At 38.0% G+C, this 14680-nt stretch overlaps 1 protein-coding gene across 5 annotated transcripts in view; it reads left to right on the plus strand.

Moving 5' to 3' along the window:
- FNBP4 (formin binding protein 4) overlaps positions 1–14680 on the plus strand; it is a 39212-nt gene that overhangs the window by 4677 nt on the left and 19855 nt on the right. For 3 of the 5 annotated variants that reach the window (XM_082341103.1, XM_082341104.1, XM_082341105.1), the window contains exons 3-12: positions 1569–1705; positions 1989–2172; positions 2780–2927; positions 3032–3152; positions 4524–4859; positions 5888–6098; positions 9624–9748; positions 10651–10755; positions 11672–11805; positions 12795–12982. In XM_082341103.1, coding sequence (XP_082197229.1) covers positions 1569–1705; positions 1989–2172; positions 2780–2927; positions 3032–3152; positions 4524–4859; positions 5888–6098; positions 9624–9748; positions 10651–10755; positions 11672–11805; positions 12795–12982 — 1689 coding nt within the window. Of the gene's footprint in view, positions 1–1568; positions 1706–1988; positions 2173–2779; positions 2928–3031; positions 3153–4523; positions 4860–5887; positions 6099–9623; positions 9749–10650; positions 10756–11671; positions 12231–12794; positions 12983–14680 lie in introns of those variants that run through there. The other 2 variants (XR_014231350.1, XR_014231351.1) reach the window with 2 other exon arrangements.

A 14680-nucleotide genomic window follows, 5' to 3' on the forward strand; every position in this document is an offset into this window, starting at 1 on the left:
CGGGGTTTACTCTTCGTTGTGGTGCGTGAGCTTCTCACTGTGGTGGCTTCTCTTGTTGTGCAGCATGGGCTCTAGGCACACAGGCTCGGTAGTTGTGGCGCATGGGCTTAGTTGCTCCGCGGCATGTGAGATCTTCCCGGACCAGGGTTTGAACCTGTGTCCCCTGCATTGGCAGGCTGTTTCTTAACCACTGCGCCACCAGGGAAGCCCTTGGCTAAACCTGTTGCCCGAGAGACCCACTCTGAGCCTGGGGAATTACCCCTGCTTGGGAATTTTGTAGTCAAAATTCCACACGGCTCACCTGGTTGGAACCTTTTACCAAAAGATATAGAGTTAAAGAACTAAGGCCAGTGATTATTATTGTCGCTGAACTAAGAAGGATGTTTATATAAAAATATAAATTTACCATCCTCCGCCTTCCCCGAAAAACCCATCAGTGCTGAATACTAAAATGCAGATTTTTTCTGTACAGAAATGTCTTATGTATTTCTGCCTTTATCTCTTGTTCAGAAAATGTGGAAAATTGACTGGTATGACCCCACCCCCAAAATGAGATATATTTGGTAACTGGAAAATGGAGATACTGTGAAATATCCATTTAAGAATCTTCCTAATCAGTTTAAAATAATATTTTGGATATTGATAGTGTAACAATTTAGCTATATACTAAAAAAATAATGAAGGTGGGATTTATGTGACTAAAACAATGAATGTGAACTTTTGTATGATAAATGAAGCAATTTATGTTTATGTTTAGGTGAATCCATGAATTCATTTACAGAATTATGACAGAGAAAACTAGGTTTTACCTCCTGATAAATCTGTTCAGTTACCAAGGCACTGAAAAATTTAGTCTTATTAATAGCTGCAAAGTTTAGCTAGACTTAAATATTTCATAGAGCTATTACAATAAAATGATATATAAAGAGGGTATATATGCTCACTTAATTGTAACATTAGAGTAGCCACAGGTGATACAAAAGGAAATGGCATAAACATTGATCAACTAGTAAAAATGTGTATAATTTCAATTTTTTTTAAGAAGGAAGTTGCATTGCAGCATTACAGAGGCCATACCTAATACCATTTGAGTGGGAATTTTGGTTTTAGCTGGGTTTTTGTTGTTTTTTTGTTTTGGTTCTAGCATGTTAGGTTCTGTTTTAATTTGTCACTTCTTGTTTGAGGGAAAAAATTATTGAAAAAGAGCTTTGTTTTTCACTTTGAAAATCTCCTTGTTTCATTTACTAAACCCTAATTGGTTTACTTGTTTGAGATGGACACGTAAAACAACAAATTCAAAAATCAGGATATACTATGTGTTATTTTGACAGAGGGAGTATGAGGTTGAATAATTGAGCATATATTTTGAAAAGGATGTCAAGTTGGTATGCAGATTGATTTTATTAGCTCTAAGTGCATAGTCAATTTGTACCTCTTTTTGGTAGTTCATTGAAGACTTTTTTGAGGTTCTATAAGTAAACTAAATGGCTAAAGAATCATATTTTCTCTTGGATACTTCGTAGGACTTTTTGACATTGTTATAAATGTTGCTTCCCTTTTGTTTCCAGGAGGTCTGTGCTTACTTGGTGCATATGCTGACAGTGATGATGAAGAGAGTGATGTTTCAGAAAAACCAGCACAGTCTAAGGAAGCAAATGGAAGCCAGTCAACTGATATTGATAGTACATTGGCCAACTTCCTAGCGGTTAGTGGTGCTTTTGTTTGGGTTTTTAGTTATTGAAACCACTTTGGGATCTGAATTTCAAGTGGTTAACCTATTTGTCAATCTGTGTCTGTCTCTCCTTTCTTTTTTAGTCTCTCCCCATCTCTCTTTTTGTGACAGTTGTAAGGAGAAAAATGGGGAAGAGGAGGGTTTTGACTTGAGAAGCTGAGACTTAAGCTTGTGTGGGGGGGATTTTTTTTTTAAGCGATGGCCATTTCTCTGGCTTCCTGTGATGAATGCGTTTGTCGCGGTTTTCATTCTACAGGAGATTGATGCTATAACAGCGCCTCAGCCTGGAGCTCCTGTAGGGGCTTCTGCCCCACCTCCAACTCCACCTCGGCCAGAGCCAAAGGAGTCGACATCTGCCCTCTCTTCCACTGCCCCGAACGGGACAGACTCAACCCAGACTGCAGGGTGGCAGTATGATACTCAGTGTTCACTGGCAGGAGGTAAACTTGATCCTTTGAGTTTTAAAGAAATCTAAAGTGCAGTTCTTAAAGGTGTTCTAGGCATTGAGGTTCCTAAAGGTGAAAGCCTGTATGCTTTAGCCCCAGACTTTAGAATTCTGGCTTGTTAAATACTTTAGAAAATGAGAACTGCTAGGGTATATTTTTACCTATTGGAAGATAATTGTTTGCCTTTTAATCAGTAGCAGTTTATGCTCGGTAAATAATAAAAGCCATTATTTTAAAAAGTATTTTGGGGTTCAAAATACAGTTTTCAACTAGCAAACTGCTTTTTTAAACCATGTTTGCAAAGACGACTGAGGAGGGGGGAGTGGCCCCCCAGGGAACATTTGACAGTGCCTGGAGAGATTTTTGGCTGCCACAGCAGAGGGTGGTAGTGGGTGGTGAGAAGAGGGTTTACTGCATCAGGTGGGGAGAGGCCAGGATGCTGTTGAACACTACATAGGACTGCCTCCACAACAAAGAAGTGTCCTGCCCAGTTGTTAACAGTGCTGTGTTAGGTTGTTACAGCTTTAGCGTTGACTTGAGATAGAAGGTCAGAGTTGTGCGGGAATATGTGCTTCTTAAAATTTGTTTCATTTTCTTCTAGTTGGAATTGAGATGGGAGATTGGCAGGAGGTCTGGGATGAGAACACAGGATGCTATTATTATTGGAACACACAAACAAATGAAGTGACTTGGGAATTACCCCAGTATCTTGCCACCCAGGTGCAGGGATTACAACATTACCAGCCCAGGTAAGAATAGACTTGAAAAAGAAGTTACTGGAAGGAAATCAGAGTCTTATCTTTTGCTGATAATTTTTGCCTTCTGTTTCTCTTGCTAAGTATATTTTTTTTAGTTCCGTAACAGGTGCTGAAGCTAGTTTTGTCGTAAATACAGACATGTATACTAAGGAGAAAAATATTTCAGTTTCCAGTAGTAAAAGTGCACCAGTCATAGCCAAGCGAGAAGTTAAAAAGGTCAGTGTTACAACTTACCTCATCTGCTTATTTTCACATCTAAAGAACTTGAATGTTACTCTGTCACAGGTGTATGAGCCTTCTGTTAATATTTTACAGCATAGATGTGAAACAGGATAAATTTTGTTTCTTAAAGTTTTACATAATCTGTTTCTGTTTATTATATGGCATTTATAGCAGTTACCCAGTTCAGTGGTTCTTTTGGAGCTTTCGGGTGCAATAGAGGCTCCTTGAGTCATTGTGAAGGACATGGGAGCAGCCTAGTAGGCAGCGCTTCGGGTCCCCTTCTCTGCTTCAGAATAGTTGTATTTTGGGATTCCACCTTAGTTTTTGTTTTTTTAATAAAAAGATTGGCTACCTTAAAAACTAATACTAATAAAACTTGACCATTTTTATAATCTCATCAGTAAGAAAATAAGTTGTACTCTACAGAGAGAATGTGTTGAATTTTAATTTATCTTGAATTTTTGAATGGTAAGGGAGTTGTATCAAAAAATGCCTTTACAGAATAAGTTCACCTTTACAACTGTAAGAGGGAGGTAGAATAAATATCCCAGTGGAGGAGTTAGACACTTTAAATGTAATTACACATTTCATTTTAGAAATATTTCACTTTCCTCTAAGTCACCTTCACAGCATATTTGTGAAGTTATCTCATCATACAGAAGAGGAAGGTGAAGATTTATCCAGTTATGTGTTGAACTGGCAAGATTCTGATCTTATTTAAATCTGCCTCTGTTTCTTACTAGTCTGCCTTTTGATTGATGTACAGAGAATAGAAGAAAAGATACGTTTGAGTCCCACCCAGAACTGTAATACTGCCTTCCTAAAGTAGCAATGTTTCCATTATACACATGTAAAGAAAATGGTACAAACATGTACACTAATCTGATGGGAGTCTGTGGTTTTTAAGAATATCCAGTGACTGAAAATTATGGTCGTTTTTTTTTTTTTTTAAATAAATTTATTTATTTTTATTTTTGGCTGTGTTGGGTCTTCATTGCTGCGCGTGGGCTTTCTCTAGCCGCAGAGAGCGGGGGCTACTCTTCGTTGCGGTGCGTGGGCTTCTCATTGCGGTGGCTTCTCTTGTTGCGGAGCGCGGGCCCTAGGCACGAGAGCTCAGTAGCTGTGGCTCGCGGGCTCTAGAGCGCAGGCTCAGTAGTTGTGGCACACGGGCTTAGTTGCTCCGCGGCATGTGGGATCTTCCCAGACCAGGGGTTGAACCCGTGTCCCCTGCATTGGCAGGTGGATTCTTAACCACCGCGCCACCAGGGAAGCCCTATGGTCGTTTTTAACACGAACAATTAAATGTGCTGTATACTCAGGTGAGATTTCTTTGCAAGTTAAGCGAAATAATTTTATTTTTTACAGGAAGTAAATGAAGGAATTCAAGCTCTCTCAAATAATGAGGAGGAGAAGAAAGGGGTGGCAGCATCACTGCTTGCTCCTTTATTGCCTGAGGGAATAAAAGAGGAAGAAGAGAGATGGAGAAGAAAAGTAATTTGTAAAGAAGTAGAGCCAGTTTCAGAAGAGAAAGAAACAAGTACAACAGAAGAAGCAACAATAGTAAAGCCACAAGAAAGTCTGTTGGACGGTGTGGAAGACCCTACTCAGGAGGATCTTTGCAGTGTTGTTCAGTCTGGAGAAAGTGAAGAGGAAGAAGAACAAGATACCCTGGAGCTGGAGCTGGTTTTGGAAAGGAAAAAAGTAAGTTTTTGAAGTTTTTGTTAGATGTATTTTCTTCCTTCGGAACTGTCATACTCTGGGATTGCTGTGCTCAATTTACAGCCGTCGTTGGGATTTTGTTTTTCTTATCCTTTCATCTAGATATGCTTATGTAATAAAAACTTGAATTATGGAGTTGTAGTTCTTTGGGTCCCTGATGATGCACCAATAAAGACTAACGTTGTTATGATTTAAGGATAGTTACAGTAAGTAATGTATCTCTGGTTTGGCTTCTTAAACAAGCATTGCGAATTCTTGATAATTTGGTTTTTAACCCAACAATTAAAGTACAAGTTGACTTCCAGTGATCAGCTGTGGCATTGTTTGTATAGTTAAGTGGACCTTATGGGAATTCCCTAGCGGTCCAGTGGTTAGAACTTGGTGCTTTCACTGCCTGGGCCTGGGTTCCATCCCTGGTCGGGGAACTAAAATTCCACAACTTTTGTGCGGCCAAAAAAAAAGAAAAGAAAAGTGGGCCTTGTGAGAAGGTAACAGGAGAATTTAAGAGGAACCCATTATTTCATGTGCTTTCCTTCTAAGGTAAATGGTCCACAGGAAACTTTCCTGATTGAGAAGTTGATTTTTACTTATTTTCTGCCCTGATTTTTCTTGGAACAGTTTTACCTACTGCTGCCTTGAGTATGAAGCAAAGTCTTAACAGGCGTTAATAGCAGTAAATCACTTTGAAGCTTCCCCCTTTTGAAAAATTTGAAGCTATGGAGAGGGACCAGCGAAAGTTAAGCTTTATCCTTTGTGTACATGTATTAGAAAATTTGTTTGTGGATCTTTAGAACCTATACCCTGTAAATCAATATTTGTTAACTGTAATCATGAATAAACATTTATTGAGTAAAAATAGAATTTGGAGTATAGTGCTCAGTCCTGATGGAAAAATGTATTAAAAAATACTTCTTATCCTCAAAGGATTTAAATTCCAAAAACACATGGCTGTCATTCTTGCTACTCACACAAATAAACGTTGGTAAACAGTTAATTCCTGTTCATTGTAGGCAGAGCTGCGAGCCTTGGAGGAAGGAGATGGTAGTGTGTCAGGGTCTAGTCCGTGTTCTGATATCAGCCAGCCAGCATCTCAAGATGGAATGCGTAGACTTATGTCTAAAAGAGGAAAATGGAAGATGTTTGTTCGAGCTACCAGTCCAGAATCTACCAGCCGGAGTTCTAGCAAAACTGGACGAGAGACTCCAGAAAATGGAGAAAGTGGTAATTTGTACTATAATTAAACTTGAGAGTTGAAAGATGTAGAGGAGAAATCCCTCTTACCCTTTTTCTGTTTTCTCTTCAGCAAATAGAAGGATATAGCACTTTTACCCTTTTAGGGAAATGGGGGGAAGGAAACTTCTGCCTTTTCCTGCTCCACCTCTAGTGGAGCAGTAAGAATTTGAGAGGCTAGAATCCATTGGGCTGTGTATTCACTACTGATTTGGGATAACTTCTCCCTCAAAAACAAAAAAATGAGATTGGGTCCCTCCCTCCCTTTTCTTTTTATCACTCACTACAGTAATTGTCGTGATAATCTGCATAAAGACCGTGGATTCTCTTTACCTCTCTATTTCCAGTTGGTAAACACGGCAGGCAAGGCCCACCTCTGGCAAACCCAGCCTCACCTTCTCTCTCTGTGTACAAGTCGTCCAGCCTTTGGTTGGGTGTGTAGATAGTCTGGTACTGTCATGAGGACCCAAGTTATCTTCAGGGTAATATAGAAGAGAACCTGCTGCATTTTTCCAGTCTGTTACCAGAACTAATTTTAATCACCAAACCTTAGTTGAGTGTACCAAGCAGAAGGTACCTTGTAGGTTATGGTGTAAAAATAACAAGTAAACAAAAACACAGGTAATAAATAAATGCAAACATCCTTGAATTTTTCTTTGCAATCAACCATATAGAAGAATATGAAGTAGAATTCTAAAAATGCCCCTCCCCCTTCATCTTTTCACTGTTTTCATGCCCTACCCTGAGGTCCATTTTCTTTACTTTTTTATCTACATATATTCTTCTAGACCTTTTCCTCTTTTTTTATATACATTGGTGGTTTTGTGTGTGTGTGTGTGTAATGTGCGTATGTAATTTTATCATAGGTGAGATTAACCATATGGATTGTTAGATGACATACTTTTTCGTTTAACAAGGTCTTGAAAATTGTTTTTAACTACCTGAGTAGTATAGATGTCTTCATTTAACTCTTTCCCCATTGATGGACATTTGTGTCCTTGTTTCACTCTTAAAAGTAATACTACATTCATATTATCCCAAAAAAGTATCAATATTAGCCATTCAAATGTCCATCAAAAGAGTAGTGGATAAATTGTGATGTATTCTTCCAGTTGAATACTAAACAGCAGTAAAAAATGAATGACCCATTGTTATATGCATTAACATGGATTAATGTCAGGAACAATAATGTTGAATTTAAAAAGCCACAGAAGAGTGCATATGTTAGTGCTCCATGTATATAAGTTGAAAAATAAACAGAAATATTGTGCTTAAAGATCTATCCATGATGAAAGTAGAGGCATTTACTAACACCATCAGGGTGTGTCTGGTGTGAACATGTTGGGGCAGAGGCACAGGGAGCTTCGAGGTGTTATTAATAGTCTTCTGTTAAGCTGGGTTGTAGTTACTTGAGTGCTTATGTTGTTTTTTAAATATATTATATGCATTAGTTAATGATACTATGCAATTATAATAATGCTGTAGTAAACATCTTGGTACATCTATCTTTATGCAGATTTTAGTACCATTATAGTGTAGATTCCCAGTGGTATATTGCTAGATCAAGGGGTATGTGCATTTTAATTTGATAGATCCTGCCTAACTGCCCTCCAAAATAATCAAGTCTTAGAGCTCTAGCAGTGCTTAAAACTGTTAAATTCTTAAAACTGCCATCAAATGTAAGATGTCTAATATACAAGTGAACTATAAACTAGTAAGTGAGAGAGTAGAAAGATTTGGTTTTAGACAATATGAAAATGCAGAAGAAATATTAATGATCAAATAAAAAGAACAAGGCCATTGTATGATAAGGTTAAGTACTTAATACAAAATTTTAGGCTAATGAAAGCTGTTAAGAGTGATGTTAAAGTCACATTTCTTCTCTAGATCAAATATTAACCAGCGTTAAGAAAAGGTACTCAAATTTGTTTTTTTGTTTTGTTTGTCTTTAGTCTGTGATCCTCCAGAGAGATTGATTTACATTGTATATGTGGATTAGTTTGGTAAGCAGGTGTTAAGCAAACATAACAAAGAGTTCATATCTTTTAGTCCATTTAAGTATGTGGTAAACGTACCTATTCTTTTTTGGAGATTCCCACTACCAGCAGACAGCACCAACCAGAAGAGTAGGTGGGTCCAATAAAGGCTGTCTACAGGTGTTAACCAGTTCAGGAAGGGAGTTATTTGGTAGTTTAATATGCTGCTCTGGTCTTGAAAGCCTTTTTTTTTTTTAATAAATTTATTTGTTTTTATTTTTTGGCTGTGTTGGGTCTTTGTTGCTGCATGCGGGCTTTCTCTAGTTGCAGCAAGTGGGGGCTACTCTTTGTTGCAGTGCACAGGCTTCTCGTTGCAGTGGCTTCTCTTGTTGCGGAGCACGGGCTCTAGGCACATGGGCTTCAGTAGTTGTGGCACGTGGGCTCAGTAGTTGTGGCTCGCAGACTCTAGAGCGCAGGCTCAGTAGTTGTGGCGCGCAGGCTTAGTTGTTCCACGGCATGTGGGATCTTCCCGGACCAGGGCTCGAACCCGTGTCCCCTGCGTTGGCAGGCGGATTCTTAACCACTGCACCACCAGGGAAACCCTGAAAGCCTTTTTATCAAGACCCGTTTGATAAAGAACCCTTAGATATTCCAGGTTCTAGCTTTTGTAAATAATTGAAGCCATGGTTTTCTGGAAGAGAAGATTAGAAAAGATTAATAGATGAAGGAGGAAGGGAAAGCAGAAACTTCTTGGTAATGTGGTAAAACAAAGTAAATCATGTATATAGACACATTTTAAGAAAGGTGATTATAGGGGCTTCCCTGGTGGCGCATTGTTTAAGAATCCTCCTGCCAATGCAGGGGACACAGGTTCGAGCCCTGCTCCGGGAAGATCCCACATGCCGCGGAACAACTAAGCCCGTGCGCCACAACTACTGAGCCTGCGTGCTGCAACTACTGAAGCCCACATGCCTAGAGCTCGTGCTCCACAACAAGAGAGGCCACCACAATGAGAAGCCTGCGCACCGCAACAAAGAGTGGCCCCCGCTCGCCACAACTAGAGAAAGCCCGTGCGCAGCAACGAAGACCCAATGCAGTCAAAAATAAATAAATAAAATAAATTTATTTTAAGAAAAAGAAAAAGGTGATTATAAATGATTAAATTTTTTGGCTTTTTAGAGACAGTAGGTTGATAAGTCATTAGGGCTTCCTTAACATGTAAGGAGAAAACAGGCAAAGGAGAGCACTAATAACTTTCAGATATTTCTGCTACAGGGTAAGAAAATGTATTTGGGGCTCTATTAATATTGGTCCTTTTTTTTAATTTATTTATTTTTTATTGAAGCATAGTTGATTTACAATGTGCCAATCTGTGCTGTACAGCTAGGTGACTCAGTTATACACATATAGACATTCTTTTTTTTATATTCTTTTTCATTATGGTTTATCAGAGGATATTGAATATAGTTCCCTGTGCTATAGAGTAGGACCTCGTTGTTTATAGTCCTTTTGATTTAATTTCCCATATTTTCTTTTTTAGCAATTGGTGCTGAAAATTCAGAAAAAGTAGATGAAAATTCGGACAAAGAGATGGAAGTAGAAGAATCTCCAGAAAAGATTAAAGTACAAACAGCACCTAAAGTAGAAGAAGAACAGGACTTGAAAGTATGTATATTACTTAATGCAACTTGACAAATAAGTATTTTAAAATTGGCGAACCATTTTAAATAGGCCAACTACTTTCTCTGTCTTTTAGCAAGTAGTAAAAAGTAATCTTTACTATCTCCAAATATAAATCATTTATTTGGTTTGGTGAAATGTTTATATTTAAGGCTGAAATAAGGAGCTATGAGACTGACTTGATGTAGAGAAATTATCTAAAAATAAATTCTAAATGCTTAATTACTTATAAGTAAGTCTCCATTGGAAAGCAATAGCTTATCAAATACAGGCTTCTCTAGTTTGGAAGTACTAAAGAGACTAAAGTCACAAATTTAATTCCTGCATGAACTACTTGTCCTTACACAAAGGCATATTTGTTTCCAATTTCATTTCTGTTCCTAATGTCATGAGAAGAATTGGATCAAGTAAGTATGTGGCTCTTAAAGTGTGATCTGTTGGAAAAACCACTTAGCATATTCTTTTGACTTGCAAGAGTTTGTCCACTCACCAGCTAGTGTACAGCCATGTAGATGGGACTGGGAGAATTAATTTTTTTCAGTGTGAGGCTAGTATAAGCAATTAGTAATGGATAAATGATGGCTTGGACAGTATTGGGGGTTATGTCATTAGGACCTATTTTCAACTTCCATATCGTATTAGAGTAGATAGTGCATCTAATTTCTCTTGACCTTGTCTCATTATTTAACACTTTGTTAATGTGAATTATTTTACTGTAAATTAGGGTTTTATCTTGTACATAACTAGTTGCGGTATGGGAGAAAGTCTGTTTATAGGCAGACCCATTTTTCTAGTATCTTTAACGATAAATGAAAGATTTTACATAATAAAGAAAATTTTGCTGACTCTGTTTTTATTTTTCCTTTTTTTTCTTTCCTGCATTACAGTTTCAGATTGGAGAACTGGCAAATACCCTGACAAGTAAATTTGAATTCTTAGGCATTAATAGGCAGTCCATCTCCAACTTTCATGTGCTGCTTTTACAGACTGAGGTAATTTAGTCATTTTTAGTATAAACAGTCAATGTTTGAATGAAATGCTGTGTGTGTGAGGAATCTGTCTTATTTATGTTTCAATCCTGAATTTAAATTTTTAATCTTGATGTATATTTGAACCACCAACCCAGGAAATAAAACTGTGTATTAGCCAAAACAAAACATAATTATGGAAATAAATACTGAGAGTTAGTGTATGATGATGATACTTAACCCCCTTGAATTGGCATATATTCTATTTTTCTAAGAAATTAAAATTCTGTTCATAGTGATGATGAGACCACATAATGTAGAAAGTACTTTATACGTGTTAAAGCATAATAGACTTTTTTGGCGGGGCACGGGCGGGGGTGGCACTCAGCTTTTGGGATCTTAGTTCCCCCACCAGGGATCAAACCGGGGCCCACGGCAGTGAAAGCGAGGAGTCCTAACCACTGGATCGCCGGGGAACTCCCTATAGGTCTATTTAAAAAGAGAAGTTCTGGATCCTATTTGTAACCTGTGTACTTTACGATAAATAGGTTAGGATTAGGTAAGGAATTCCTGTAGGAAGTTGACTGATTTCCCTGAGAACTAAACCTTTAATTTTGATTAATAACATTACTTAATTGAATGAACTATCTACCCAAAAAATAACTTTAGTTACTGGGGAACCATCTTAATATAGTCCAAAGGGAAAAACAAAACTACTGCTACTTATTTTCACAGTTATTGGAGATTTGGCAGTACTGGGGTCCAGTCTCATTTTTGAGAACTCTGAAGAGCAAACAAGATTTTTTAGGATGGGATTTCTTTTCCTGTTTGGTCTAGTCTGCTGCCAGAGTATACATCATGGACCAGAAGACTTAAGTTCCTTTTACCTCTGCCTCCTGACATCATAATAAGTCTTTAACTTACTGCTTTTTTATTTTAGACACGGATTGCAGACTGGCGGGAAGGGGCTCTTAATGGAAACTACCTTAAACGAAAACTTCAGGATGCAGCAGAACAACTAAAACAGTATGAAATAAACGCCACTCCTAAAGGCTGGTCCTGCCACTGGGACAGGTACGCACTCTTCTCCCCTTTTCACCTTTCACCTTTGACATCTCAGACTTGATTTGTGATCACCACCACCGGACGACCTGACAGCCTGTCTGGAGACTGAGAGCAGCTGCGTTAGCGGTGCTGGGCAGGCAAAGCACCCCAAGCACTTACAGAGTTTGGGCCAGCCACACGCTGGAGAAACAAAAAGCAATGTCTAAAGTGTTCCATGTAACGGATTTTTTCCCAAGATTGGACAAAGCTGGTTTTTACTCCAGAGTGTTGTTGCACGGAGTAGGGCGGGCTTGGGGGTTAAGCGCATGCGAGAGCTCTGTGCGCTTTACAGGACCTCTGGAAGCAACTACTCCTGATTAACCTCGGTGAAGTTAAGGAAAGCTTCGTGGCTGAAGATGTGAATGAAGAACAAGATTACTATCTTCTGCCAGCAGGTCAGATGAAAACATTTCTTTTTATATTTGGCTTTTCTTGATTTTTTTTTCGTTATTTGAAATCTTTGCTCTTTTATTTTTCAGCTCCCAGATCCTCTCCCTCTCTTTAGCTTTCACTGTGTTTGGTATCAAGAGTATGAAATGTGAATTCCACGGTTCAAGAGGGGAAGAGTCACCTTTCGCAAACTTCGTTCTCTTCTTTGGAAGGGAAATTAGTGTTCTAGGAGATTGAGTCCCTTTGCTAATGAAACTTGAAACCCTGTTAAGCATTGGCAAAAAAAAAAAAAAAAAAATAGATGTGAGAGGTGTTTTTCTAAGTCATCTGTTGGAGTGAGAGGGCTCAGGGCTGTATTCACAGAGCTGCTGGCAGTGCAAATAGCTTTGAATTATCCTTGGTTCTCCATCCTCAATTGTCAAAGCTCTTTGTTGCCTTTGTGAATAGCAGTCCATTAAGAAGAGGTTCGTCCCTGTGAGAGCAGACTGCTGTCCTGGGACAGGACCAAATGGAAGTGTCTTTGTAGGAGAATGGGTCTTAAAACATGTGTTTTCTTTCTTGTAATTTAGGGATCATAGACGATATTTCTATGTAAACGAACAGTCGGGCGAGTCTCAGTGGGAGTTCCCAGATGGTGAGGAGGAAGAGGAAGAAAGCCAAGCACAAGAAAGTAGAGACGAGACTCTTCCTAAACAGACCTTGAAAGACAAAACTGGCACTGACTCAAATTCTACAGACTCTTCTGAGAATTCCACAGGTGGGACAATTTACCCTGTTTTAATTGGAGAGAAATTATTTTAGAGGAAAAAACAAAAGACTTGTATTAACATGTAAAAGAAAATAAATCATAATCACATAAATTTCTAACTAAAAAATAATGGCCCTAAGGAAAAGAAAAAAAAGAATGCAGGATTTATATTGAAGAAAACTAAGGTAGTGACTAGTTGGAAATAAGCATACTATTGATACCAGACTCTGCTAAAAAATAAAATTATGAGCCAGTGTATTTTTATTTTAAAAGATTGTCCTCTAACTATTCTGTCATGCCACAGACGAAGCTGTGGATTTCCAATAACAGGAATTCTAATTAATGCTAAGGAACCAGTTATTTAAATTGTCGATATTTATGTGGAGTAATAAGAGATTTGTTCTGCCTTTCTGTAGAGCACTTAGTCTGCTGATTTTGCAACCTCATTTTTACACTTCACTAATCTCGTAGGAAGTATGGTTGTTACAAACCAAAATGATCTGAATAAATGCTGTGAAACTAGGACCATACTTGTTTCAGAGAAGCAAAATAATTGATCATTGCAAATCATCAATATTCTAGTATAAAACAATTAAGATGGCTCAATCCAGTTAAAGTACTCTTAGGGAACTTCAGTTTGGTTATATAAATTTAAAAAAGAAAAAAAAAGGCTTTCATAGTTCTTCATTTACTCTGAGAATCTGAAGAGCCATTGCTTGATTTCCTTATTATGGAAGAAGATACATTTTTTTTTTTTCCTCGAAGTCCATCTTTCTTGCAATGACAAAAATTAGTGGCTAATGAAGCATAGTCCAGACTGTGATGAACAAACAGCCTTTCAATCTGAAAAACTGGTAGATGTTTGTTTAAATGATAGCATGTGAAGGTAAGAGTGTTGTGGAATGATTTCTAAAGTCAAAAACCTTTGTGAACTATATTCAATATTTTGTAATAACCTATAATGGAAAAAATCTGAAAAGTATATATATGTATAACTGAATCACTTTGCTGTACGCCTGAAACATCGTAAATCAACTATACTTCAATTTTTTAAAATGAAAAAATAAAGTCACGAACCTTTGAGGATAAAAAGATAGTTTTTTGTAAGATGGGAGTGAAGAGCTGAATTCTTATGTCCTCTGCTTATCAAAAATAATATTTTGTATTCTACTGGCTCCCTAATCCCAGTAGAAAAGTTCTGATTGTGTACCAAATAAAAATAGTCATGTACCAATGATTTTGTTAACTTCTTAAATAGCCTAAGAATCATTATCAGGTCACTCAAAATAGGCATCTATGACTGCAGATAATTTTAGAACATAGCAAAAAAGTGGTTTTCTACTTCATATAATTTTAGAACATAGCAAAATGGTTTTCTACTTCATATTTCAGAAAAATATTTTCTTAAATTACAGGGTGTACCATTTTCATGAAGAGATTTTCTTTAGATTACTTTCTCATTCTTTGGGTAGTGAATAGTAGATACGTCTAGTAACTTGGTTTGTTGTGGTTTTTTTTGTTTTTTTTTTTTTATTTTATTTTTGACTGTGTTGGGTCTTAGTTTCTGTGCGAGGGCTTTCTCTAGCTGCGGCGAGCGGGGGCCACTCTTCATTGCGGTGCGCGGGCCTCTCACTGTCGCGGCCTCTCTTGTTGTGGAGCACAGGCTCCAGACGCGCAGGCTCAGTAATTGTGGCTCATGGGCCTAGT

This window comes from Balaenoptera borealis, assembly GCF_965194805.1.
Source record: "Balaenoptera borealis genome assembly, chromosome: 11".
Taxonomy (NCBI): domain Eukaryota; kingdom Metazoa; phylum Chordata; class Mammalia; order Artiodactyla; family Balaenopteridae; genus Balaenoptera; species Balaenoptera borealis.